This window comes from Neopsephotus bourkii, unplaced genomic scaffold (assembly GCF_033783945.1).
Source record: "Neopsephotus bourkii isolate Nb327-2 ecotype Australia unplaced genomic scaffold, CSIRO-AGI_Nbou_v1 NB_53, whole genome shotgun sequence".
NCBI classification, from domain to species: domain Eukaryota; kingdom Metazoa; phylum Chordata; class Aves; order Psittaciformes; family Psittacidae; genus Neopsephotus; species Neopsephotus bourkii.
Window position 1 is genome coordinate 12,592,103 of NW_026900570.1, and position 27,475 is coordinate 12,619,577.

At 43.8% G+C, this 27,475-nt stretch overlaps 1 protein-coding gene across 1 annotated transcript in view; it reads right to left on the reverse strand.

Annotated features, from left to right (window-relative positions):
• The window catches only part of GPR158 (G protein-coupled receptor 158), a 186,734-nt gene that overhangs the window by 96,762 nt on the left and 62,497 nt on the right, over positions 1–27,475 (reverse strand). The window contains exons 3-4 of the mRNA XM_061351396.1: positions 12,607–12,709; positions 8,892–9,109 (exon numbers count right to left, since the gene is read on the reverse strand). Of these exons, the coding sequence (XP_061207380.1) occupies positions 8,892–9,109; positions 12,607–12,709 (321 nt within the window). The remainder of the gene's footprint in view (positions 1–8,891; positions 9,110–12,606; positions 12,710–27,475) is intronic.

Here is a 27,475-nt window from a genome sequence, read left to right on the forward strand (position 1 = left end):
TAAAATCTAAACTACCGTCCTACCTCAGGTCATGCCCTGTGCTGTATTATTAAAGAAGGAGGATACCAGAGAGTGATTCTTCCTCATCTGTCCTCCCAGGTTCCAACAATAAAGTCAGGGACTTCCTGCACCAGATGTTTCACCAAAACCCTGTGTTTCAACAGCCAATAATGGAAATATCTTTCTAAACTCTATTTGAATCGATTTATACTTTGGGATTCATGTTATTTTTGGCCTGTGAGTGACATACAGCAACTTCAAGTTCTGTAAAACACCTATTTGATATTTTTTAACCACTTGAGAGATGCTTTGAACATGCTCTAGTGATATCTTAAGAGGAGCCATGATACTTGTTCACATGTCAACATGTCTGTCTTATATGGTTTTATACCATACTTCCTCAGTCATCTCTTGGTTACCTATAAGAAGTGTAGCTTGGCCCCTTGAGATCATAATTTTTAAAAGCTTTTGGTGGCAAACCTCAGAAAAGTACTCTCATATCCACATGCTCATAACCCACCTTCACAGAGCCATAAATATATTTGCAGGGTGTCACATTCTCACAAAAGCCCACTTCCCACACTCATCCATGGAACAAGTAGTTCTATTTTTTGTTACCATTCCCATGAATTTGCAAGTTGTATAAGTTGGACCTACTGATCTTTAGTACTTGTCACCATCAAGGGAAGTCTTTGTAAACACAGATGTCACATTTCCTATCTTCCATTCTTCCTCTACTGCTATTAATGTAAGCAGTAGCTCACTCCACAGCAAATACTTCAGTAGTTTTGCAGAGCTCTTTCAGAAGCCTGAAGAGGACTCTTTAGAGGAACCTTCAGAAGTTACGAAAGAAAAGACCTGAAACTTCAGAGACTTCTAAATGTTCCTCTAAAGAGAACTCTTGCTTTTAGAAGCCAATCATCTGGCTTGATGTAGGCTTTGCCTATTTATTACCATTCACTTTGTCAGAATCTTTCACTCACTGAACCACTTTGGTAGCAACTGTTGAAAACATCTCTGTTCCTATTGCTATGTTCTTTGGAAGCGGATCACTAGATCTTTTGCAATGATGGAACTTTCAGTAACCGGCTTTGATCTAGCATATATTCCACACTATTGATGAAATAAGCTGATGAGTGACTCTTCCACAGCAGTTTCCTTTTTTAAGTATTGTTTGGTCATAGTATGTGTAACCACTGTGCTACAGATATCTGAAGTATTTCTTCTCTAAAATATTTCAGATGTGCATCTGCTCTTACTGATCTGTTGAATTTTTTGCAACAAAGGTTGTCACTTCCATCATGATCTAAATGGTCCTTATCATTCTCTGAATTACACTCACAATATCACGGTCAAAGCGCCAGGGGTGTTTCTTCCCAAGGTGCTTTCTGTTTGCAGATCCTAACCTCTCAGGACCTTAGTTAACATTTTCCAGAAGCCTCCAGAAACTACAAGCATTAAGCAGCGTTTTGCACAGTCACTCTTCTAGAGTGGTAGTCTGATCCCATTTGCCTTCTCATTTTACTGAGCTCATTTTACTGATCAACAAATGTACCAAAATGCCACATATCTACTCTTCATTCTTTCCAGCACTGTGGCCTTAACTTACACATTTTTTTAGTCTTAACCCACATCCTTTGCTCTTCTAATAGACCGAAGATAGTTTCTTGATATGGTAGCAGTACGCGGCTATTTCTGTTAGAAAGCTGTACCAAAAATTACTTTTTGTAACTATTTCAATATTATAGTGCCATATGTAGGAGAGAACCCAAAAAATGTTCTTCTCTGACAACCACCCAGCACAATGGAAATGAGCAGTTTAACAGAGTAACTTTAATCACAGACAGATATAGTAACCTAATTAAAATTTGTTTCACTAACAGCTGGAAATTCTCAAAAGGAAGATACTTTGACTATATTTCAGTATCTGTTCTTTCTTTAGTCTTCCCCCTTGGCGGAGAGTACACAACCAGTTACTTCACTCCAAATATCTGTCATTATCCAATGTAACTAGCAGTTTTCTCATGCAAATACCCATTGTTCTCAGTGTGTTTGCCCTCCATACAGCTTCTCATTTAATAGTAATCACACAAGATCTTTTTCTTTTTAAAATCATGCTGTACCAACAAGATAAAGAACATAAAAGGAATCCAAGAAAAAAACTCAGCTGAATGACAGGAAAAGCAATGGAACATCTATTTATCAGTTTCTATTCCTTGAAAACACTGATCATGCAGGAAAGGACTGTTAATCACCAATTTTTTTTTAATTTATTTTTTTCTCATTTTTCCTCCCCTTTTCCTTGTGGGATATACAGTTAAAGCAAAGCAAACACTCTTCTAAGGTAGCAAAATTATACATGAATCCATCTCTGTCCAACGGAATTAAATGCAATGTCTCAAACGCATCACATTCTTTTCTGAAAAAAAGGTTTTATTTTATGTCCAGCTCTCATTCAGATGTTATGATGTAAGTAATCTAGGAGAAAATAAGCTCAATCTTTTTCATAAGTACTGTAAAGTTCTTTAGAAACAAGGCAAAGTGTGTATGTGCCTCTTTGGTATTGACTTGGCTTTGCAAACGAAGATTTGGGAAGGGCATTACCCACACGACAAGTGCAATGATGACTAAAAGGGCAACGTAGAACAGGCAAATTTGGTTGGAAAGAAAGGCTGCTTGGTCATTCAGGATGTTGCCAAACAAGACTGTCATCTCCTGGGTCAATCTCAAGCAACAAATGTCCTGAACCACCTGCATGCAGGGTTGGGTCTGTAGCTTCCAGTGCACCTTACCACTTGTTGTTTCATCCCTCGCCTGTCACTACAGGGCTTTGCAAATGTGAGTAAACCCTTCGGGCCTGTGCAGTGGGGTATTACTTAGGTATTAAATATTCAGATCCCATCTGTTTCTTTTCTCATAGCCTACTTCGGAGAAATGGCTAATCATCACAAAAGTAAAAATGCACCTTTCATTACTAGCAGGTTTTGTGAAAGACAAGACTTCTGTAATAAAGACGTACCTTTTTCTTACTCTAGTGGATATGTGTATCAGAAGACACCTAAGTGTACAAGTGCAAGAGTGTACGCAATTTTATTCATCTCAGATCTCTAACTATATATCAGAAAACACAGAAATTTATTACAAAACAATCAATATTTCAGTGTGAAACAGTAATCAAGCCAAACTTGCAATAGCTGCATATCAAGTATCACAGTATCACAGTATGTTAGAGATTGGAAGGGACCTCAAAAGATCATCTAGTCCAATCCCCCTGCCGAAGCAGGAACACCTAGATAAGGTTACACAGGAACGTGTCCAGGCGGGTTTTGAATGTCTCCAAAGAAGGAGATTCCACAACCTCCCTGGGCAGCCTGTTCCAGTGTTCCGTCACCCTCACTGACAAGAAGTTTCTTCTCAGGTTTAAGTGGAACCTCTTGTGTTCCAGTTTGTACCCATTTCCCCTTGTCCTTTCATTGTTTGCCACTGAGAAGAGCCTGGCTCCATCCTCGTGACACTCCCCCTTTATATATTTATATACACTAATAAGGTCACCCCTCAATCTCCTCTTCTCCAAACTATAGAGACCCAGCTCCCTCAGTCTTTCCTCATAAGGGAGATGCTCCACTCCCTTAATCATCTTAGTTGCCCTGCGCTGGACTCTCTCCAGCAGGTCCCTGTCTTTCTTAAACTGAGGGGCCCAGAACTGGACACAATATTCCAGATGAGGTCTCACCAGGGCAGAGTAGAGGGGAAGGAGAACCTCTCTCGACCTACTAACCACCCCCCTTCTAATACACCCCAGGATGCCATTGGCCTTCTTGGCCACAAGGGCACAGTGTCGGCTCATGGTCACCCTGTCGTCCACCAGGACCCCCAGGTCCCTCTCCCCTACACTGCTCTCTAACAGGTCGTTCCCCAACCTATACTGGAACCTGGGGTTGTTCCTGCCCAGATGCAGGACTCTACACTTTCCCTTGTTATATTTCATCAAGTTATTCCCCGCCCAACTCTCCAGCCTGTCCAGGTCCCTCTGGATGGCAGCACAGCCTTCTGGCGTGTCGGCCACCCCTCCCAGCTTAGTGTCATCAGCAAACTTGCTGATAGTACACTCAATTCCCTCATCTAAATCGTTGATGAATATATTAAATAATACTGGTCCCAGTACCGACCCTTGAGGCACTCCACTAGATACAGGCCTCCAACTAGACTCCGCCCCATAGACTACAACTCTCTGGCTTCTCTCCTTCAGCCAGTTCACAGTCCACCTCACTACCCGATCATCCAGACCACACTTCCTCAATTTAGCCGCAAGGATGCTGTGGGAGACCGTGTCAAACGCTTTGCTGAAGTCAAGGTAGACCACATCCACCGCTCTGCCATCATCCATCCACCGTGTTATTTCCTCATAAAAGGCTACGAGATTGGTCAAGCATGACTTCCCCTTGGTGAAGCCATGTTGACTGCCCCTCATAACCCTCTTATCCTTGATATGCCTTAAGATGGCACCAAGGATAAGGTGTTCCATCACTTTCCCAGGAATGGAGGTGAGGCTAACCGGTCTATAGTTACCCGGGTCCTCCTTCTTGCCCTTTTTGAAGACAGGAGTGACATTTGCTTTCCTCCAGTCCTCAGGCACCTCTCCCGTTTCCCAAGACTTGGTAAAGATGATGGAGAGCGGTCTAGCAATGACCTCCGCCAGTTCCCTCAGCACCCGCGGGTGCATCCCATCTGGACCCATGGATTTATGGATGTCCAGATTGCTCAACTGGTCTTTAACCCATTCCTCATTGACTAAGGCAGACCGCTCCGTTGACCTGTCGTCATCCGAGGTCTCAGCGGTACAGGGCTCTTCAGGACTGCTTCTGGCAGAGTAGACAGAGACAAAGAAGGCATTCAGTAACTCTGCCATCTCTGTATCTTCTGTCACCAGGGCACCCGTCCCGTTCATCAGCGGGCCTACATTGCCTCTGGTGTTAGTTTTACCTGCCGTGTATTTGAAAAAGTTCTTTCTGTTGTCCTTGACCCCTCTCGCCAGCTTTAATTCCAAGGAGGCCTTAGCCATCCTAGCAGCTTTCCTACATCCTCTAGCAGCAGCCTTAAGTTCTTCCCAAGTGGCCAGCCCTTCCTTCCATGACCTGTAAACTCTCCTCTTCCACTTGAGCATACCGAGCAATTCCCTATTTAGCCACGCAGGTCTCCTGACCCTCTTCCTTGACTTCCTACGTGTCGGGATGCTCCGATCTTGAGCTCGGAAAAAGCAGTCCTTGAACGTCAACCAACTATCTTGGGCCCCTTTCCCTTCAAGCAGCCTAGCCCACGGGATTTCCCCTAGCAATCGCTTGAAGAGGCCAAAGTTTGCCCTGCTAAAGTCCAGGGTTGCGATTCTACTTGCTATTCTACTGACCCTACCACACAAGATCCTGAATTCTACCATCTCGTGGTCGCTGCAACCAAGGCAGCCCTCAACCTTCACTCCTTCAACCAGACCCTCCTTGTTAGTGAGGATGAGATCCAGCAGCACACCTCTCCTGGTTGGCTCATCCACCATTTGCATGAGGAAGTTATCATCCATACACTGGAGGAACCTCCTGGACTGCGGCTGGGTTGCCGAGTAGTCCTTCCAGCAAACATCAGGGAAGTTAAAATCCCCCACGACGACCACGGCCTGTGACCGTGAGGCCGCTGTCAGCTGCCTATAGAAGGCCTCGTCAACTTCCTCACCCTGATCTGGTGGCCTATAACAGACCCCCACAACCGTATCACCCCTGCCAGCCTGCCCCTTAATTCTCACCCACAGACTCTCAACTCGCTCATCATCTGTCCCCGGACAGAACTCAACGCATTGTAGCTGCTCTCGCACATAAAGAGCAACCCCACCACCCCGCCTGGCTGGCCTGTCTTTCCTGAAAAGGACATAGCCCTCCATGACTATATTCCAGTCATGTGAGCTGTCCCACCACGTCTCCGTAATTGCCACCAGATCATAATCTCCCGACTTAACACAGGTTTCTAGCTACTCCTGCTTATTTCCCATGCTGCGCGCATTGGCGTACAGACATTTCAGGGAGCGAGCTGAGCACACCGATTTCACCCTAGGATTACAGGAGGCCTCCCAGTCTTCATCAATTCCAGAGCGCTGTCCCACTGAGGCAAGCCCAGCTACAACCCCATCCCCCTTCGAATCTAGTTTAAAGCTCTCCAAATGAGCCCTGCTAATTCGTGCCCCAGCATCCTTTTGCCTCTGTGCGATAAACCTTTCCCACATGCCAATGTCCAGGCCGGTGCCCTATAAAACCAGCCGTTATCAAAGAATCCAAAGCCCTGCCTGCAGCACCAGCCTCGAAGCCAATCGTTTATGGACTGAATTTTCCCATTCAGTCCCACATCAACAATAGAAGATGGAAGGAGCGAAGAGAAGATCACCTGAGCCCCAGAGTCTTTCACCATCCGCCCCAAGGCCCTGTAGTCTTTCTTTATCTCCCTCAGACTGCGGGAAGCAACTTCCCCCTCACCCGTCTGGAAGACCAGCAGCGGGTAGTAGTCTGTCGGGCGCACCAGGTTGGGGAGCGCCCTGGTGATATCCCTGATCCGGGCTCCAGGCAGACTACACACTTCCCTATGATGAGGGTCAACTCTGCGTATCGGGCCCTCTGTTCCTTTCAGAATGGAACCACCTACTACAATGACCCTTCTTTCTTTCTTACCAGAGGCAGTCCTGAAGTGCGAAGTCGACCACTTTTTCCTATGTGGCCTTGTAGGCGGGCCTTGCACCACATACTCACCTACCTCTCCTTCCAGATCCAGAGCCTCAAACCTATTACAGAGGGACACCTGGGGAAGCGGGAGGAGGGCTGCCCACGACGCCGAACCGGAACTCGCTTCCAACCCTCCTCATCTTTTTGGTCCCCTACCTCTGGGCAATAGCTACATGACAGGGGCTGTCTCAGGCCATCCCCCTCTGTCTGAGAGGGCAGGGGGTCCATCCTCTTTTGGGGGGTATCTCCCTGGAGCTGTTCCAAGCGGTCAGCCAGGGAGTTACTCCAGCAGCCGATCTCCCTTTCACACTCCCTGATGCTCCTCAGCATCTCAACCTCCTACTTAAGTTCAGCCACCAAGCTAAGCAGATCCTCCACCTGCTCACACCTCACACAGGTGGAATGCTGTCCTCCCTCCCCCTGCAGCAGCAGGCTCTGGCACTCCCTGCATCCAGAGACCTGAACAGCCACGGTTAGGGCCGGGGTCTCTGTCTGAGTTGCTACAGCCCTCTTACTGCTAGCTTTCTTTCTGGAGGCGACCATACTGGTCAGCACAACGACCTACCTGTTCTTCCCTGCACCTGGTGGGCAGCGACACGTCGCTGCCCTCTCAGAGGCTTTTTCAAGTCAAGGGGCAGGGGAGTGGTCGCCGTTCTCCGTGGGAACGCCCCCCGCCACGTCAGCCGCTCTTTCGCAAGGACTGCTGGAACTTCGGGAATCAGGAAGTGTTGGGAAATGTTGGGAATCGCGATGGCTCCGCGCTATCCCCTCTGTGTTTCCTGATCTCGGTAGAAGCTCGCGGTTGCTGTAGCGTGTCGGCTGCGGCTCTAGCTAGGCTAGCTCCAATCAGCTGACTAAGTGATCTAAGTGATTTACTCTGTTTTGCTTTGCAGGTCTAGAGGGTAAAGTTTTGCAAGAAATGCTTCTTTCAGGATGATGTCTACGACGTTAAAATCAAGTTACATCACTATGTGAACTAAAACCTCATAAAACTGGAATGAAGTTCTCCTAAGTTATTGTTAAGCAACTGAGCAGATGCCTACAACAGATCTTTCACAATGAAAACTTTATAAATACAATTAAGTCTGTCATTGGAATCATTCTATGCAATATCATTAAATACAGAGACTGTCAGAAACAGGAGAGAATAAAACAAACATTCTTACTGCTCATTCTGTGATTTCCTGCCAGGATATTAAAGTCTTTCAAAATAAACCACGCATTTGTAACACAGACACTGTAGGAGTAGGAAGACTGTGGGACCAAGCATACCAGAAACCCCAAAGGAAATGCTTATCTAGCTATGGAAAGTGAAAGAAGCTATTAATTTCAACAGCGTAGCATACTACTGTGCACACATCTACATCTCCCAAATATAGGTAGCAAATATGGACCAGCTTCTACTTCTTTTTTTCCTTTTTTTTTTTTTCTAATTTGAAAATTTCAGAGAATATTCTGCATTTATTGAGGCAACAGTGAGATTCTATGGCATCTTACATGTTAGAAGGTTCCAAGTGAGGTAAAAGCAAAAAGTTCATTAGGTTACTGTATAAAACATAACCACAGCCTGCAAAAGCAATTTATAAACACTCCTTAATATATTCACACTTTAGATAAAAAAAAATCTTTGAGCATGGAATCAAGATTAAACTCTCTAGGAACTAGAATTATTTGGAAAAGGTTTCTCTTTGATACAATTATTTTCCAGCTAGTCTCTCAAATTCATTGAAACTAAACATCATTCCCAGCAGCAGTAAAACAGACTTTCAAGATCCTGAGATTATAAATACCCACATGCCTCCTTAGATACCCATGTAATTGGCCTGATTTTCCAAAACTACTTTGAACATAGTAGTTTCCTTGATTTTGCTGATCATCTATAAATGTAAGCAGATTTCAGTGGGAGACATATATTGCTCAGATTCCCAACCCACCCCATAAAAAAAAAATACATAAACAATTTAGGTACCTCCATGCCTAATACAAAGCATTTCTGCTTGTAAATCACACCCTGTCCTTCAGTTGAGCTCCTTACTTGAGAAACTGACTGCCTCAGTCAGTTATAACATGAGAAGCTGTAACATGAGTCTGTACCACACCATAAGTTGAATATTGAAATAAAATATGTCTGCTTACCTTTGCCTTGCGAAAATGGTAGACTACCAGCATGCTTATGAAGTCCAGCAGCATACAGAGCGTTTGGAATGAGATGATAGCCAGCCGTAAATACTTGTCCTCCTGTGCATAGCAGGGAGTATCATCTGTACAGTAAGAACACCCTTCCCTGCAGGGCAGGCAGGTATAGACTTCCTCTGACAATTCACCACTGGAAAAGCGATTTTCTGCATCCTTTCCTGAAAGTTTCAGGAGAGTAAAGGGGAGACACCTTTAGTTGTACGGGATGGGCAATTCAGGAGAAGTGATGTGCTGACTCCCTTTCCCTCCCTGTTGGCCTCTCTGAGTTACAAAATGGCTTGCCTCGACTGCTTTTCTTGTTTCACTCTCATTTTGTCACGTTCAGAAAACACAGACCAATTTAGACATGAGGGAAAGGGATCTTATTAATCGCCAAACACTTTCCTACTGAATTTAAAGTGGGCTAAATCTGCATGGGAATTCTTTGAAGACGAAAAAATTACATCAAAGGTTTGGGAATAAGGAAAGGACTTTACACAGGCACAGGAAGAGCAGACCCATTAACTGCTTAATGTTCACAGTACAAGCTCTGATCCTATTTCAGATTGTTCCTCAATTTCATAAACATGCTATCTAGTGAATTAATTGTCTTCAAATTAGATAAAACCCTTCTTAATTAACATTTGTTCATCATTCTGTTGCATGATTGCACTACTCTGTCTCCAAAGCAAAACCAGTGCACTTACACTAAGCATAATTTTCCATTATTCATACAGCACACCAGGAAAGCTGGAAAACCTATTGGCAAGTTAGTATTTTGTCTACAAAAATCAATGATTCCTGGGCTGACATCTTGTCCATCAAAGCGGACATAGCAACATAGCAACAGAGCACAGAGGGAGATTCCTATTTTTTCTGATCCACAAATACTTGCCCATAACCCCTGTGTAAGACTGCTTACCCCACAGGCAACAAATGGAATAAAAAGGTAAAAGGAGACAAAAAAAAAAACAGAAACAAAAAACTATTCCTAAGTAAGAAGGAAAACTGAATTTGCGGAAGATATTTCATGTAAGCAAGACAGCCTTAGGAACTTCCAGAAGCAAAAGAATGTGGCCGAAGCCAAATCAATGGTGTGTTAAAATGTGCGATGACATCCCTATTGTTCACAAGACTCCACCAGCCTAGCTCCACAAAGAGATCTTCTGTCAAAACTGCTTGCAGGATTCACATCTAGAATTCCTGTATTGATATCAGTTTGAACCTCCAAACACATACTACAGCCATTCTAACCATGTCATCTTTTCCTTTATTCTTTTTACAGAATGCAGCTGGGTGACAGGGTTAAGTTTCCTTGAACCACTGTTTTTTCTCCCATTACTTCAGTCATTTCTATTCTCAACAATAGCTGTCTTACTGTTCACTTTTTGCAGTCACCCGTAGAGCTTGGCAGATCAAGCAGCATCTGGATGAACTGAAGGGGTTTTTTATTACTAGCTGTATCAAACCTCATGTTTATGTTAGCTCTCATTAACGTATGCTCAAATCAAAGTGACCCCAGATCATGTAATTACACACCCTAACATATCAGCACATGAAAAAACTTTAATGAGACCAATTTCACTTATGTTAGCTATTTAGAAGCTAAATATCTAATCTAATGTAGCTATATAGGCTCCTCCTTCTATAATAAATGGAGAAAATAAAGGTTAGTTGCCTGAAGAGTTACTTTTCCCATCTAAAGATAATTTCTGCCTTTCTAAAGCAGCAGAAGTACCCTCCAGGGGAGCCCTGTTCTTGATGTTGACTGCAGTTGAAACCCAGGTGACTAATGCATGCCAAGCATACACGTTTTAGACAGCTGATATAAAATAAATCTCGTCCTCATCCCTAATGATCAATGCTGTTATGATCTCTACCCACATTATTTTTGTGTGTTCTGTGGCATTTGCTATGACAAAAATTTAAGGTGTTTTTTTTTTTTATACGGTAGTTAAATCCCAACTCCATCATAACTCACTGCAGTGCAGGAGGAACCAAACATCATCCTTACTCTACCAAAGATTCAAACAACCAAGAGAAAAAGCACTATCACGGAGCTGCCTTCTGCGAGACTCCACAGTATGAAAAGGGAAACACTCACCAGATAAACTGCAGAACTGTGCTATTTGTGCTACATATATACAGGACACACGATATATATGTCTCTCTCATATATATATGAGATACTGAGTTATCTTGGCCAGTCTATATGCAAACCAGATCAAATCAATGAAAAACAGGCCAACTCATGACATAGGTCAAAAGATTTAGTATCTGGAATTTAGGGCTGTGAACAGAGAATTTTAAAGCTTTCCTAATATCAGAAGTTACTCACCTTTCCTCTATAATCCCCATCATATTTTACATAAGAAAGCAGAGTTCAAGAGTAACTAATACAGGAAGGAACTTGGAAGTTTTATTTGCAGATCTGTAGTATGGGGCATGATTGTATACGTACCATGTCATATAATCCCACAAATGATTTACCAGTACAAAACTCTTGAATCTGTATCTAGGAGCATCACAGGGGTGCACACTAAGTGTGGAATGAAATTAAAGGTATTTCTGTAGTGGACTAGGAAAAGCTAGGGTTCACACAAGGCAGGAGATAATACACATGGTCATGGACCAAGCTTGGTGAAAGCTACTCATCCCCAGGTATTTATACAAACTGCTCCTGCAGCAATGAACTCATGACATGAACCTTTGGCTAAAGGATGGTGTGAAGAAGCTGGGGATGGTATTCACATGAAAGCAGGAGGCAGAGACGGATGCCTTGTTACACCTACAAGCAACAGCTTTACACCTGTGACTGCAGCATGAGCTTTACTACTGTAACTGCAACGATTTCGGCACAAAATCTGTGTAGCGATTACACTTTGGTCATATGATGAAAATAACAGACATCAGCTTTGGGCATGCAGGTTATATATCTTCCCTGCTGAGTATCAACAGAGTTTTGTTTCCCTTACTGTAAAGTAACTCAGTCTAAGTACCACAAATGTGTGTCCTGGGCAAGTGTGGGCTGTATGTCATTCATATCAGATTCTCAGGCCTGACCCATTTCTAATACCTCATCAGCAAGTATTAAAACTTGAATGCTCGTTTGAATTCTCCTTTGCAAATGAAGTAAAATGAAAACATGTTCAAGACCAGGCTGGACAGGGCTTTGAGCAACCTGGTCTAGTGGAAGGTGTCCCTGTCTATGGCAGGGGGGTTGGAACCACATGATCTTTAAGGTCCCTTCCAACCCAGACCATTCAATGATGATTCTGTGAAAACAATTAAAGCTTACATAAAGCCAGAGGCTAGGACATTCTTGTTTGCTCTGGCCAAAGAGAAAACTACTGGAAAATTTCCTCAGTACTTATGCTTGAGCAGGGATGCCAGAAATCTCTGTTCCTCCATAGCAAGAGTTCTTTTCATGCTTTTAAATTTATTTACAAATCAAATATTCTTCAAGTGGGTATGTTTTACAGGATCCCCAAGAGCATCATGAATGACAAACCAAAGGGCTAGAACTCCTTAAGTGATTATATAATCTGAGAGTTGCAAACCACTGGGATTTTACTGTATAACCCTGATGAGGATAAAAAGGAGCCCTGCATTATTAATATTAGCTCTGTTTTATTTTTTCTATTTTTAAAAATGAAACTCATGCAAAGGCACTTACTCTGAAAGCTGTTCACTGAGAAGATGTTGGGATCATAGAATCCAGCTTTGCAAATACACTTGTACGCTCCGAGCACAAATCCAAGGCCTTTAATTGGCATGCACTGCAAGAAAGAGAAGAAGGAAAATCATGTAGATGACTATACAACTATATACTCAGCTGTACATTCAAGCATAAACACATTACAAAATACTGTGAGCAGACTTCTAAGAAATAATAGGCAGCCCTTCCAGTATGACAGTATTTTCTCAGTAACTTTTCCCATAGTCATCTATCACTCCAGGTTTTTTTCTTGTTGTTCATCACGACAAAGAGCTGTAATCAAGTCTGTCCCATTGATAAAACGACCAAGTGCCCAATTTGACTCTTGTACTTCGGCTCTAGGTGGGACATCAGACAGCTGTGCTTTTTCCTGAGGACTTTCCATCACTTTTCCTTAGCACATTAGGGTAGGTTTCAGATGGCTGGAGCTCACGCTACCTGAGGAAGAACAGACACCTGCAGCCAAGTCACCAAATTTCTGCAAGCAGCATGTGCTGGTACTGGTGCCCCCACCACAACAGCAACCATACAGGAGTGGAGACTGTCCCAGTCAAAACAAAGCCAACAGCTGGTCAGAGAAAACTGCTGCAGACCTAAACCCAACCTACATGAAAGACAGCAAACCTACACCAACAGAAGCCTCATGTCGCTTTTCCAGGAAGTGATGTGAAACAAGTTTTAACTTCACTTTTGCTCAATTCCGACATCAGGACAACCACAGCAAATTTATTACAGTGACAGAACACCTACTCTCAGATCACTTCTGTACAACAAATAGACCCTGCCTAATACAGAGGAAACAGTTCATCAACATAAAAGCAGAAACACTGGTAAGATGGTTTTGGCCCAGTACAGCTTATTTCACTTTATCAGATCAAAGTATTTTACTGTACTAGATGCCTTTCCCTTCCATGTAGGTGTACCTCTATCAACTTGCCTCCATGAACAGGAACAAGACACTAGCAGTTCCTCAGTGAGCAACTGAATGATTTAACTAAAACACCCTCTGTTCTCTCACTTCCTTACATTTCACAGTATCACAGTATGTTAGAGATTGGAAGGGACCTCAAAAGATCATCTAGTCCAATCCCCCTGCTGAAGCAGGAACACCTAGATAAGGTTACACAGGAACGTGTCCAGGCGGGTTTTGAATGTCTCCAGAGAAGGAGACTCCACAACCTCCCTGGGCAGCCTGTTCCAGTGTTCCGTCACCCTCACTGAGAAGAGGTTTCTTCTCCAGTTTAAGTGGAACCTCTTGTGTTCCAGTTTGTACCCATTGCCCCTTGTCCTATCACTGTTTGCCACTGAGAAGAGCCTGGCTTCATCCTCGTGACACTCCCCCTTTATATATTTATATACACTAATAAGGTCACCCCTCAATCTCCTCTTCTCCAAACTATAGAGACCCAGCTCCCTCAGTCTTTCCTCATAAGGGAGATGCTCCACTCCCTTAATCATCTTAGTTGCCCTGCGCTGGACTCTCTCCAGCAGGTCCCTGTCCTTCTTAAACTGAGGGGCCCAGAACTGGACACAATATTCCAGATGAGGTCTCACCAGGGTAGAGTAGAGGGGAAGGAGGACCTCTCTCGACCTACTAACCACCCCCCTTCTAATACACCCCAGGATGCCATTGGCATTTCACTTGTTTGTGACCGTGACTTTAGAATACACTTCAATCTCTTAATGCCTGTGACTGGGAAGAATATGCAGAGGACATGCCTTGTTAAAAAAACCCTGCATTTCAAAAATCAAAAGGACACCAAGACAGGACAAGTCTGCAATGACACTCAGGAAAAACTGAATTTTCTTATCTCAAATTTCAGCTTTGTGCCATAATTCTGACTGATGTTAGGAAAGCCACTTCGGTTTCCTTTGCGTCAGTTCTCCAAATGGCATTGTCTTTTCTTTCACCCTTTGCCAATCTGACGTCCATGCACTCACTGTGAGTCTGTAGGTGCTATTGGAAAACAACTAATAAGCAGGAAACTGGCATGCAAGAACAATGAAAATTCATTCAGCCCTTGCATAAACATGAAAGCAAGAAAAAATTGAAAGAGAAGGCCCAAATCATTTTCCTTCACACTTCATCTTCACCCTACAGAAATGTGACTATTGACAGGCTGGAGTACAGGAGAAATCAAAGTGGGATGAGTGTGTGTGAGAGTCCAATAACAGCAAAACTTCCTTAACCAAGCACAAAAATGAAGTTAAAGTAATAAAAATAATTTTTCTAGGGAAAAATCTGTTCTGGCTTTCTGACATCTTGCTTTGTAATGAGAAGGGTACATGCTGCTATAGAGACTGCATTTTCTTTTTGAAGGCAAGGAAGAAAAGAAGTAGCTTCTACTGTATTCTGAGAACACAGCAGCAGCCCTAGTACCACATCCATAATTCACTTCCACTGAACAAATTCTTCATATAAAATGTATCACAGACTCATGAATCTGTTCTGCATTAGAATAAACGCCTTACTGATGATCCCTTCAAACGCATCCAATATTCACACCAAAAAAATGCAGTCTATAAATGTCTGTAACTTTTATTGCTGCTGACCAGTCTAGAACTTTGAATTCAGCAAAATATTACAAAACACTGTCTTTCCTTGGCCTAGAACATTATCATTGCTTCCAGTCTTTGGCAGCTGTAACGCACACCTTAAAAAAACATTGGTCAGATTCTGTTTCTTGCAGTCTATATAATCCCATGCAAAGGTGTACTAGGGATCAGAAGGTCAGTCAGCTATAACGAGGGATGAAGAGAAGGAGAGAAAGCAGCCTAGATCCCACTAGATGCAGTTTCAAATTCTGAAATTCCATGTGGCTCAACATTACATGGAAACAGAACAATTTACAGCCTGACTTGTTTAACAAATTGCAGCAGCTATGCAAGGAACTGCACTAAATATGAGGCCAAAAATGCAGAAAACACTTTTCCTGGAAAGAAAAAAAATCCCCTTCTTTTTGCCAATGATTTAATGGTTACTTATTATATTAACCAATGGTGGTAAATATTATGGTGAAAAAAGGAATAAGGAAACTAAGAGTTTTCTGGTACAGAAGGAGTTTAGCAAACCAAGCCCAGATTTGTTTAATCAAGGTTCTTTTGTCAGATACAGAGGTTTTTCCTGGCTGTCTGTACGTGATTCCACATAACGCATAAGAGACACATCCAACCAACTTTTCTCCTTGTCCTGGCAAGAAGCACCCTGGTTTCCAGTGACCCATGGCAGATCCCAAGACTGAACTTTCAAAGCTGTACCAGCTCAGCCATGGCAGCCTACAGCATCAGTTGTGGGCTTCAGACTGCCAGGACCACAGAGACTGAGCAACTCACAACAGACCATGTAGACACAGCCAGTAAAATATTAATCTGCTGTTAAGTTACTTAAGATTTGACCCATAAAGAACTTAGCACTAAAAAAAGCATATGTGTGAAAAATATCTGCCTCCACATAAGCAAAAAAAGGAAGCATAAAACTGACCTGGTTTCAGATTTCATTATAAATGTGAAAGCAAAGCTCTGGGAATAAAACTACCATCTTCCTGAGTACTTTTTTTCTTCATCGGCAGTCATCAGCCTTTTTAAAATCATGCCTTATTTAATTCATAAGAGCAGCTACCATAGGGTAGATCAAAAGCCCCATTTAGTCCTGTATCACATCTCTTACCTGCCCAGCAGTCAGTGTCAAGGCAAACAGTGAAAGATGCAGGGTGGCATCTTTCTCCCATATACCCTTCAGGACAACATTCTAAATTGAATTTGCATTGCTTTACCTTCCAGCCGTTAGTACTTATAGATGGCTTGGTTACATTAAGATCAGCTTTATCATAATCTTTCCTAAAAAGGGAATAATAGGTGGCTGGACCAGTCATACAACATACTTATTTCATCTGTCTATTCCCTGGTATTATATATTCAGCTTTACAGTATAACATAACAACTCCCAGGCCTAACAGAGCATACTTTAAAAAAGTCAGCTCAAAAAGAAGATATTCTTTTTGAATTCTGAGTATTTATCTTGAAATTATTTATAAAAATATAGCTCCTGAAGCAACACAGACAAAACATCTACACCAGTTTAAAAATAAGAAAAATAAAAACAGTTGTACTGGTTTAATTTTATGCTGCTTGCTGTAAAGGACAAAGTTAGAAAAATCTAATGCAATAAAGAATAACTCTGTTGGAAAGAAAATAAACTTCACATAACCTGTGCAATTGCTTTGGAAAGCTGAGACAAATCTTCAGCATTAAGACAGGCAAAGCTCTTCATCAGATCTGATAGCCAGAAACTAAGTGACAAAGTATTCAGCACATACCAAAGCAGGTGTTAGATCCACATCAGAAAACAGAAGAGAACGGGCAAAAGAAACTAGTAGTTTAAGAGAAAGTGTGGGGCATCACGTCCTACATGTAATTTAGAAACGGAGATAAGCCACTAACACTAAATAAATCCGTTGTGTGCCATTTTGGAACAGAGAGGTTAAACCAGAAATCTTAGATTTTTTTTTTTTTTTTAAGTCAAAAAATGAGCCAGACTTGACTTGAGTATTTCAAGTTTTTCAAAGAGCACCTCTGAAAACCTGTATTTCCACATACAGCAATAAGGACATCTCCCTTTTCCAATGCAAACTCCTTGTTCCAAGGATGGAATACAAGCAAAGTCATGATAGATAAAGCTTTATAGAAATAATGCAAATAACCCCATATTCTTTGCTCTTGCCAGGAGTAGCACATAGGGATTTTCTAGAAAATGCTATGTATGTAATAGTTATTTTGTGCCTGACATATGACAGCAGTTGGAGCACACTGGTGTCCTGAGACCTTCTTTCTGATCGTGTTTACCATGTGGTCAAGCACGCTCACTCATAGAAATAAATGAAAGAAGATAAAAGTCAGGGTAAATTCTCTCTGCCAAAGTCAGTGACACCTGTCACTGAAAAGGCTTTACCCACTGTATTTTCTCACTTCATTTACCCTTCAAGAGCAGTTTTGTGTTACTGTGTGGTTGCAGCCTCAGAAGTGAACAGTGAGCACATATGTGCATCCGAGAGCCTTGTGCATCGCCAGGGAGCCCTGTGCTTGCCTCCAGCCAGCTCAGGAGGCAGCCAGCCTGCCAACAACACTAGTCATAAGCTTTTTCTTTTCACATACAAACTTTTGTTTCAAAAGGACAGGACAGTGGTTGCTACTCCATAATTTACACTGCATGGTTTCATGATAGGCCCTATAGCTTTCATTGTCCTTTCTGAGTGCACTAGTAGAGTTAATTATTTTTTAAATTCCAGTTTAAAAATGTGTTTTCCAACAACAAGGGACTTCCACTGACACTGAGTTGTTTAAGTCCTGAGTCAGGCAAATCACAGCGACAGCTGATCTGATTCAGCTTAGAGCAGAGGTAGCCGTCAGGACAATATTTGCCTTGATAGTTTGAGGCTTTGCTAAAAATTCCCCACTGCTTTTTAATGTGACTTTTCACTATTTTGGTTTTCTTAAGCCATGGGATAAGAATCAATACCAATGGTAAGGAGCTTCAGCCTACTTACACAATTATAAATTACATGTGACTACTGACAAACCACAAACAGAAAAGTCAATATCAAATCATCACCAGTTTGAGCAGAAGACTTTCACTAAGCATAAGAGACTGCAGTGTCCTTAACTTCTGATTGATCTCTTCCACGATGTGAATCGGTTTGGTGTTTGGGGACATACAGGACTCCCTTCTGGGTCTCAGCAGGTTGAAGGAGGTGATCCTGCCCCTCTATTCTGCTCTCATGAGACCTCACTTGGAGTATTGTGTGCAGTTCTGGAGACCTCAACATAAAAAGGACATGGAACTGTTGGAACAAATCCAGAGGGGGGCCACGAGGATGATCAGGGGACTGGAGCACCTCCTGTATGAAGACAGGCTGAGAAAGCCAGAGCTGTTCAGCCTGGAGAAGGATGGATGGAGACCTCGTAGCAGCCTTCCAGTATCTGAAGGGGGCCTCTAAAGATGCTGGGGATGGAATTAGATGACCCTAAGTTCCTTTCCAACCCTAACTATTCTCTGATTCTATATGCATAACATAGCAGAGCTTTCTGTTGTATTCTGTTCAGTTCCATTCCACTGTCTTGTGTTCTATTCCATTCCATTTTATTGCCTTCCATTCCCTGCACTCACAAGTTGGACAAGGAGGAGATCCTTATTTACCTGAAATGCCAGGGGAATTTCAGCACCAAAACCACTTTCCAAGACACAACTCAGAATGGTTACGGGTAGAAAGAGTATTTTATTTATTTCTAAATAAAGTTATTTGATTTAGTTTAGCTTAGCTAGTATCAGTCTGGTTTAGTTCAGACCCTTCAGTTTAGCTGGAAAAACCCTCCCTTGCAGCCTGACAAAGGAAAGCCGGGGCAGGAGCGGTGCCGTGGTGGTGCGAGAGCAGTGCGAGAAGAACCCAGCCAGAAAGGGCCAGGGAAGACCTGACTCGGGGCGGTGCTCAATGCTGCAGAGGACAGCAGCAAGTCCCGGGGCCACGCAGGGGCCAGCCTGGGAGTGCTGAAGGCTGCCTCCCCAAGGATGCGGGGCACGAGGGCCTCCTGCGTGGAGCACGAGCCGCTGCCTTTGGGACACCGTGACCCAAAGGAGCCCCATGAAGGGGCTGTGCTCGGCTGCAGAGGAAGGCAAAAAACCCCAGGGACGCTTGCTAGTGCAGCCTGGGGGAAAAAAAGCCCTTCCTCCCCCCGCTGCAGGACACGAGGGGCCACCTTCGTGGAGCATGAGCACCAGGCGATAACACAGCCGGATGGACTGAGGAGCCCTGACAAGTGGTCTTGCTCAGTGCTCAGAGGAAGGCAAAAAACCCCCGGGCACCGGTGCCAATCTGCCCCGGGGAAAATTCCTTCCTGACCCCAGTGCTGGCGATCGGCTACTCCCTGAGCATGGAGCAAGACCTGCTCCCGGTCCACACGCTGGGTACGCCTCTAAGGGGACAAGGGGACACTGGCCCTGCTTTTTCTGCTTCCACCTGAAGCCATCTCAGGGGCTTCCAAGAGCAGCAAAATGCCATTGGCCTGATGAATCCTCGGAGCACGAATCCTTCCTGTGCTTGGCAGTGGGGGAGACACTGAGCCACCTGGGCATCCTTTCTCTTCTGGCTACTGCCACTCTGTCCCCAGGAGGTGAGGACGGCGAGCTCCCTGACAGCCAAAGCAGGATCCCTCGGTGATGCTTTGAGCGTGGCCCCTCCAGAAGCTGGAACTGCAGCACAGAACCTCCTGCAGCTTCGCAGCTTCAGGTGTTCCCTCCCTCAGTTCTCCCCTCACCTAATTCCCTGGTGCCCAGGAGATGAGGGCGGCAAGCTCCCCAGTGAATGAGGCAGGATTTCCATCCATCCATCTATCCGATGAGCTTTGAGCGTGGCCCCTCCAGAAGCTGGAACCACAGCAGAGAACCTCCTGCAGCTTTGCAGCTTCAGGTGTTCCCTCCCTCAGTTCCCCCCTCACCTAATTCCCTGGTGCCCAGGAGACGAGGACGGCAAGCTCCTCAGTGACTGAGGCAGGATTTCCATCCATCCATCTATCCGATGAGCTTTGAGCGTGGCCCCTCCAGGAGCTGGAACTGCAGCACAGAACCTCCTGCAGCTTTGCAGCTTCAGGTGTTCCCTCCCTCAGTTCCCCCCTCACCTAATTCCCTGGTGCCCAGGAGATGAGGACGGCAAGCTCCTCAGTGACTGAGGCAGGATTTCCATCCATCCATCACCCCCCCAACAACACAAAACCCCACCCATCCATCCATCCATCCGATGAGCTTTGAGCGTGGCCCCTCCAGGAGCTGGAACTGCAGCACAGAACCTCCTGCAGCTTTGCAGCTTCAGGTGTTCCCTCCCTCAGTTCCCCCCTCACCTAATTCCCTGGTGCCCAGGAGATGAGGATGGCAAGCTCCCCAGTGACTGAGGCAGGATTTCCATCCATCCATCTATCCGATGGGCTTTGAGTGTGGCCCCTCCAGGAGCTGGAACTGCAGCAGAGAAGCTCCTGCAGCTTCCTGCAGCTTCAAGGGTTGCCCCCAGCAACCCCCTCCCCCCTGCCAGGAATTCCCCCGGTGCCCCAAGGACCGCCTCTCGCATGCTCTCAGGCTGCCAGCTCTGGCAGTGGGGCAGGGGAGGGCGCTGGACTCATACTGCCCCAGGGCATTGTGATGCTGCGTGGCCGGGTGCTGGCACTATGACACAGGGGTGACCGTGCCCCTGCAGCCCTGCCCACCGCAGCCCTGCTGCTGCTGCTGCTGCTGCCCCTTCACCCAGCATCCCTTGGACAAAGGCCTTTGGGCTGCCGGCCCTGAGGCAGTGCCTGTGCCCAGGAGGCCCAGGGGGATGTCCCTGCCCATGGTGGCCACACACTGGGCCTCGCTGCAGGGTGTCTCTGTAAATAAATCTCTATCCATACTGTATCCTTAAAGGCTTTTAGACCATGTACAGTCATTTCAGCGTGGCAATCCCAAAGGTGAAAGGAAAGGGCTTTGGGTTCCATCTGCATGAACTTGGCAGAAACGTAGAGAGCATGCAGCATTTCCTTACCATTCCTTATCAGTACACCAATTGGCATTTGCTACTACACTGCCCATGGTGAGGTCTTATTGGAAAGGAGAATTCAAGAAATCTCTTCTGCATTTGTTACACAGGGTAACATTTGTAGCAGAGTTCTGTAGAATAGCATTAAAACCCTCAGTGAAGTATCATGTAAGAAGAACATGGAGCTAGGAGAGGATCTGGTTTGAGACCATCTTAAGAACCTGAACATGCACAAGTCCATGGGACCTGATGAAATCCATCCACAGGTCCTGAAGGAGCTGGCGAATGAAGTTGCTAAGCCACCGTCCATCATATTTGAAAAATCATAGCAGTCAGGTGAAGTTCCCAACAACTGGAAAAAGGGAAATATAACCCCCATTTTCAAGAAGGGGAAAATGGATGACCCAAGGAACTACAGACCAGTCAGTCTCACCTCTGTGCCTGGCAAAATCTTGGAGCAGATTCTCCTGGAAGGCATGCTAAGGCACATGAAAAACATCAAGGTGCTTGGTGACAGCCAGCATGGCTTCACTAAGGGGAAATCCTGCCTGACCAATTCAGTGGCCTTCTAAGATGGGGCTACAGAACTGATGGACAGGGGTAGAGCAATTTACGTCATCTACCTGGACTTGTGCAAAGCATTCGACACCTTCCCACACAACACCCTTGTCTCTAAATTGGGGAGACATCAATTTGATGGATGGACCACACGGTGGATAAAGAACTGGCTGGATGGCCGCACACAAAGAGTTGTGGTCAATGGCTCAATGTCCGGCTGGAGATCAGTAACAAGTGGTGTCCCTCAGGGATCGGTGTTGGGACCGGTCTTGTTCAACATCTTTGTCGCTGACATGGACAGTGGGATTGAGTGCGCCCTCAGCAAGTTTGCCGATGACACCAAGCTGTGTGGTTCGGTTGATACGCTGGAGGGAAGGAATGACATCCAGAGGGACCTTGACACACTTGTGAGGTGGGCCGACGTCAACCTTACGAAGTTTAACCATGCCAAGTGCAAGGTCCTACACCTGGGTCGGAGCAAACCCAGGCACAGCTACAGGTTGGGCAGAGAAGAGATTCAGAGCAGCCCTGCAGAGAAGGACTTGGGGGTGTTGGTCGATGAGAAGATGAACATAAGCCGGCTTCAGTGTGCACTCGCAGCCCAGAAAGCCAACTGTATCCTGGGCTGCATCAAAAGGAGCGTGACCAGCAGGTCGAAGGAGCTGATCCTGCCCCTCTACTCTGCTCTCGTGAGACCTCACTTGGAGTACTGTGTGCAGTTCTGGTGTCCTCAACATAAAAAGGACATGGAACTGTTGGAACAAGTCCAGAGAAGGGCCACGAGGATGATCTTCATACGAGCCCATATGAAGACAGGCTGAGAAAGTTGGGGCTGTTCAGCTGTGGAGAAAAGAAGGCTGCATGGAGAACTCATTGCAGCCTTCCAGTGTCTGAAGGGGGCCTATAACAATGCTTGGGAGGGACTCATTAGGGACTGTAGTTATAGAACAAGGGGTAAGGGGCTTAAACTTAAACAGGGGACGTTCAGGTTAGACATAAGGAGGAAGTTCTTTACTTTGAGAGTGGTGAAGCACTGGAACAGGTTACCCAGAGAAGTTGTGAATGTTCCATCCCTCGCAGTGTTCAAGGCCAGGTTGGACAGAGTCTTGGGCAACACGGTCTAGAGTGAGCCATCCCTGCCAATGGCAGGGGGTTTGGCACTAGATGTTCTTAAGGTCCTTTCCAACCCAAACCGTTCTGTGATTTTGATTCTATTCTATAAAACCTCTACAGAAATAGTACCAAAGACTTGCTAGGCTTAATGTGACACACACATGCACACATGAAAACTCATCCTCACTCCATCCATCATCATCTCACCTTTTAACTCTCTCTTTGAAATCACTTGAAGAGGTTGCAACACAGTTATCACTTCTATCAAGTGGCAAAATTCCTGAGATCAGAGTGACTAAAGCCAGAACACATGAAGGCAGAATCAAGTTGTATATTACATGCACAGATTTTAGTTGGTAACATGTAGATATTATGAAGATGACAACAGAAAAGGAAACAACTTTCAGGTTAAGAGAGAAAATGTTTGGCTAGTAAAGTAACTTCATCAACCTGCAATTAATGGCATCAGACTTTGTTTTGTATTTAGAAATAAATAATACTTACCCATCTTCCTTCTATGAACTCCACAAGAACAATGATATTATACACAGGCTTCTAAAATTAACTTACTGCTACTTTTTATGTTACTGCGCTCCTGTCTCTGTCCCTTCCACTGCAAAACACAACATGTCTCTAAGGACATGAGACTTGTGACCCACCTCCCCAGAGGTCTCAAACCTCACCCTCAGGAATGGCAAAGACTGCCTCACTCCAACAGACTCTTATTCCAACATTTAAGAGGCAAGTGGCAAATCAGGCACCTGCCCATTCAGAAATCGAAAAGCCTTCCCTGTTCAAATACATTGACCAGTACTTTTCCAAGTCTAACAGCACAAATAAGACACAGATTTGAGACTAACAAATTTCTCTTCCGAGACTTCTAAAATCCTATCTTGACCACTGACTTCACTTAAACAAACAAAAAAAACCCTCCCAAAGGTAAATTGTATTAACATGTTTCTGTATGGTAAGTGAATTATAAACAGCCAAGTTTGAAAACAAGTTTCTATCAAGCTTTCTTGAGCATGAGGCAAAGTCTCCCAAGTACTGCCATCGCTTCATAGATTCCAGGAAGTTTTTGGATTCTACATACAAAAGTTATAATTCTATAATACATTGAATACAATCCTATAATATAACTATAACCAAAAGTTAAAAACTTAGTTATCATATTATAGGATTGTATTCACTGTATTATAGAATTATAAAGCTTCCTGAATTGTCCATGGTAGAAGTTTATGGTGAAATCCTGTTCTTGCTCAATTCAGCCTTCCAGAGTCAGCTGCAGAAACTGTAACGAAAACCCTAAACCCAAGAAACAGTGTTTTGAAAGCTCAAAAGAGTCAGAAACATCAAGTGAAAAACCAAAGCACTCTATTATCAGCATGAGAGCCCTGCCGACCTTCAGAGCCACAGGCTTTCAGGTTCTTGATAAGGTTCAATATACTCAGGAGTTCACAGGCACATGCATAGTCACTCCAGGTCATGTACTTCTGCAGATTGTCAATGGGACTTACCTACTAGGCATCCTTACCTATCTCTCACCAGGAAAATGTTTCATTTACTTATCTACAGGCTTCTTTTTTGTTTGTGTTGCAAATGATTTATCTTTTTCTTACCTATGGACTTTGAACTTCTCCGGGTGTGGGACTTTTTTTTGACCCCACCTGCAAATCCTCAAGGCATCTGCAGATAGGGCATTCCATACAGCTTTGTACCATGAGAAGTATTTTGGTGAACTAGTATAAACACCAGGACATTTACCCAGTATCACCCCCATAAGGAAATATGGGTGGGGGAGGGGGAGAGAGGGAGGAGAAGGGAGGATCTTTAGTCTAAAAAGCAGTAACTTGCTCACTATAATGTAAATAATTATTAAAGTATTGTGGCATAGAGAAGGTTACCTGACAAGATAAACTGTACTTGGATTTTTCTATAATGCTTTGCTCTCTTTATTAGTTCATTTGAAACTGGTATGCAGCTTATAATTACCCTGACCTGTAAAAAAATTAATATTGTCAGTGATGCTGGTACTGGCAGAGCAAGTTATAGATAGACCCTGAAGTTAATTATATTCAAAGTAAAGTAATTTGGGAAATGTACTGGGATGCACTCAGCGTTTGGCTACTTTTCAAATTACAATCTACTGTAAATGCACAATTTCATTTCTCCAATGAACTTTTATAGGCTTGTGTTAGAACAATTAGCAGTTCTGTGAAGGAAAAGTTCCCTGCTTCAGGACCAAATGTAAAGAAGTGAGGGTGAAATGAAACACCTCCACCGACAGAACACATCCTTCCTCCCCAGCAGCTAGGTGATTGCCAGGTGCCCTTTCATCTACCTCCAGCTCACACGAGAGAGAGGGGAAGGATGGGCAATTATGTACTGCAGCCATCGTGCTTTCTCTATTATAGTTTCCACAGTTTCAAGACAGAAACATTACTTTCAACAATACTCTGTAGTGCCTCACAAGATTTTACACCGGTATTCACAGAAACTATTAGTAGCCTGAAAACTGTCTCACTCCCTTAGAGGTATGTTACAGGCTCCTCAGCCACATCTCATCACTAACTCCTCTTATAAGACTGAAATAAATACATGGCAGAGGGGAAGGGAAGACATCTCATCCTGCACTCATCTCTTAGTAATAAAAGTGAATACTACTGTTAATTTGAAATAATAATTACATAAATTTACACAAATTCCAATCATATAAACTTAATATTAAAAAAATACATAATTCATACTTAGCCACCAAAGACACATGTCTGCATGGAAATCTGTACTGAAAATACCCAACACAATTACTAGAGTGGATATTTACAATCACCATCAGTTAGCCATAGCTAAAGCAACAGAGAGTACCCTCATGGGTTACTTCTTATGCTCAGGTCAGAATCTGGATTAAAGGCTGGTTTGGCAATAAGAAATTTCTAACTGTAAGAGTGCAATACAGAACAGTATCAAGCAAAATCCCAAGAAAATGCAGAGAGAATCGAATGTAAACATAAATGTTGCAGGGGGAGATGGGGGAGATGATGGGAACAAGCCTGCAGCCAGAAGGCAGCCTGCTGGAGGAGCAGAGAGGTTCTGCAGCCCAGCCATGTCCTGGGGTTGTCTCCTTGCCTTTCCGCACCTTGTTGAACATAACTGATATGTGCCCTCAAAAAAAAAACATCACTTGAACCAGCATTTTCTATGAAAACCTCTTTTCAACAGAAAACTGTAGCTCTTATTTTAAACTCCTCTTTAGTTTTTCTCACTTCAAAATTAACAAGGGGGGGAGGGGGAATTTACGACGTCTTATTATCACAAGGATCCAATCCACCATCATCCTCCCCTTACTTCTTCCCCCACCTTGTAATCATTAAATCTTCCAAAGAAAGCCATTTACCCTCACTGGCAATTGTGCTGCTGAATCTCAAACTACAGCTGAGGAAACACATTTGAAAGACAAACCAGCTTCTAGTGGCATCATGTCAAAAGCAGCTGAAAATACACAGTGGTTCATCAAAAAGGACAATTCTTCAGGAAATGATTAGTGGTTATTTTCAGAATCACAATAACATGCTTCTATGATTCTATGCTCAGAGCTGTGCAGAACAAAAGACATATATGGTCTCTGTCACATTAGGTTTATTGCAACAGACACTTGAAAGACAAAATGAGAAGGATCCGATTCTGTTCTCATTTGCTGTCATATTAAATAAAACAGAATTCCAGTGACTCCAATGCTTCCAGTCACCTTACTGAAATTACTGGCTAATGATTCCAGAACCAAAGCCACTTCATTCCATTCTGCTTTTATACTTTAATTTATACTCAATTCCTTTAATATAAATTCATTTGTTGAGACTACTAAGAAGTTACAAAACCTAAAGAACAAAGACCACCATTGTCTCAGGTGCCACCCTAAATGCCAGTTTCCAGCAGATTCCAGCAGGACACAAGGTAGGGCAGCCTTGCTGCTATTGTCAATTAGCAAATAACACTCATTAAGCCACATGATCTCCCAGGCCCTCAGAAAATTCCAGCTTTAACAGAGAATACTTTCCTAAAACTGCTTAATCCCCAAATCCTGTTTTTCAATCCACAGTTTCAGCAAGCCCCTCTCCTGCCACTAAACTTGCCTTGAGATGCCAACCAATTGCTAAATTTTACCACTGAAACAACTGGATTTCAGTGTTAGCAGGTGGAAAAAATCCCTGAGCTATTCTTAAAGTCAATAAAGTGGACTGTGGGATCTTTGAAGGATGAAGAGAGTTATGTGATTGTTAACAGCACTTCAATTACTTTTGTTGAACAGCCTACTCACCTTAATCAACACCAGAGAGATTATTGACACAGCCTAAACTTTACTGGTAAGACTAACAAAGATAGGCTCTTTCCAAGAAAAAAACAAAGATCCTTTGGAATATCTATTTGTAGCATCACTTGAGATTATGGAAAAAGCTATCTCAGAACATAACACTGTGCCATGGCCTGATGCACATCTTAATTAGACAACAGAAATAGCTATTAGGCTGCAAAAAGCCTGTCTCAAAAAAGCAGTTCTACTGGCAGAACTTCTGACAGAGACACCTTTTCACTCTCAGTAGATC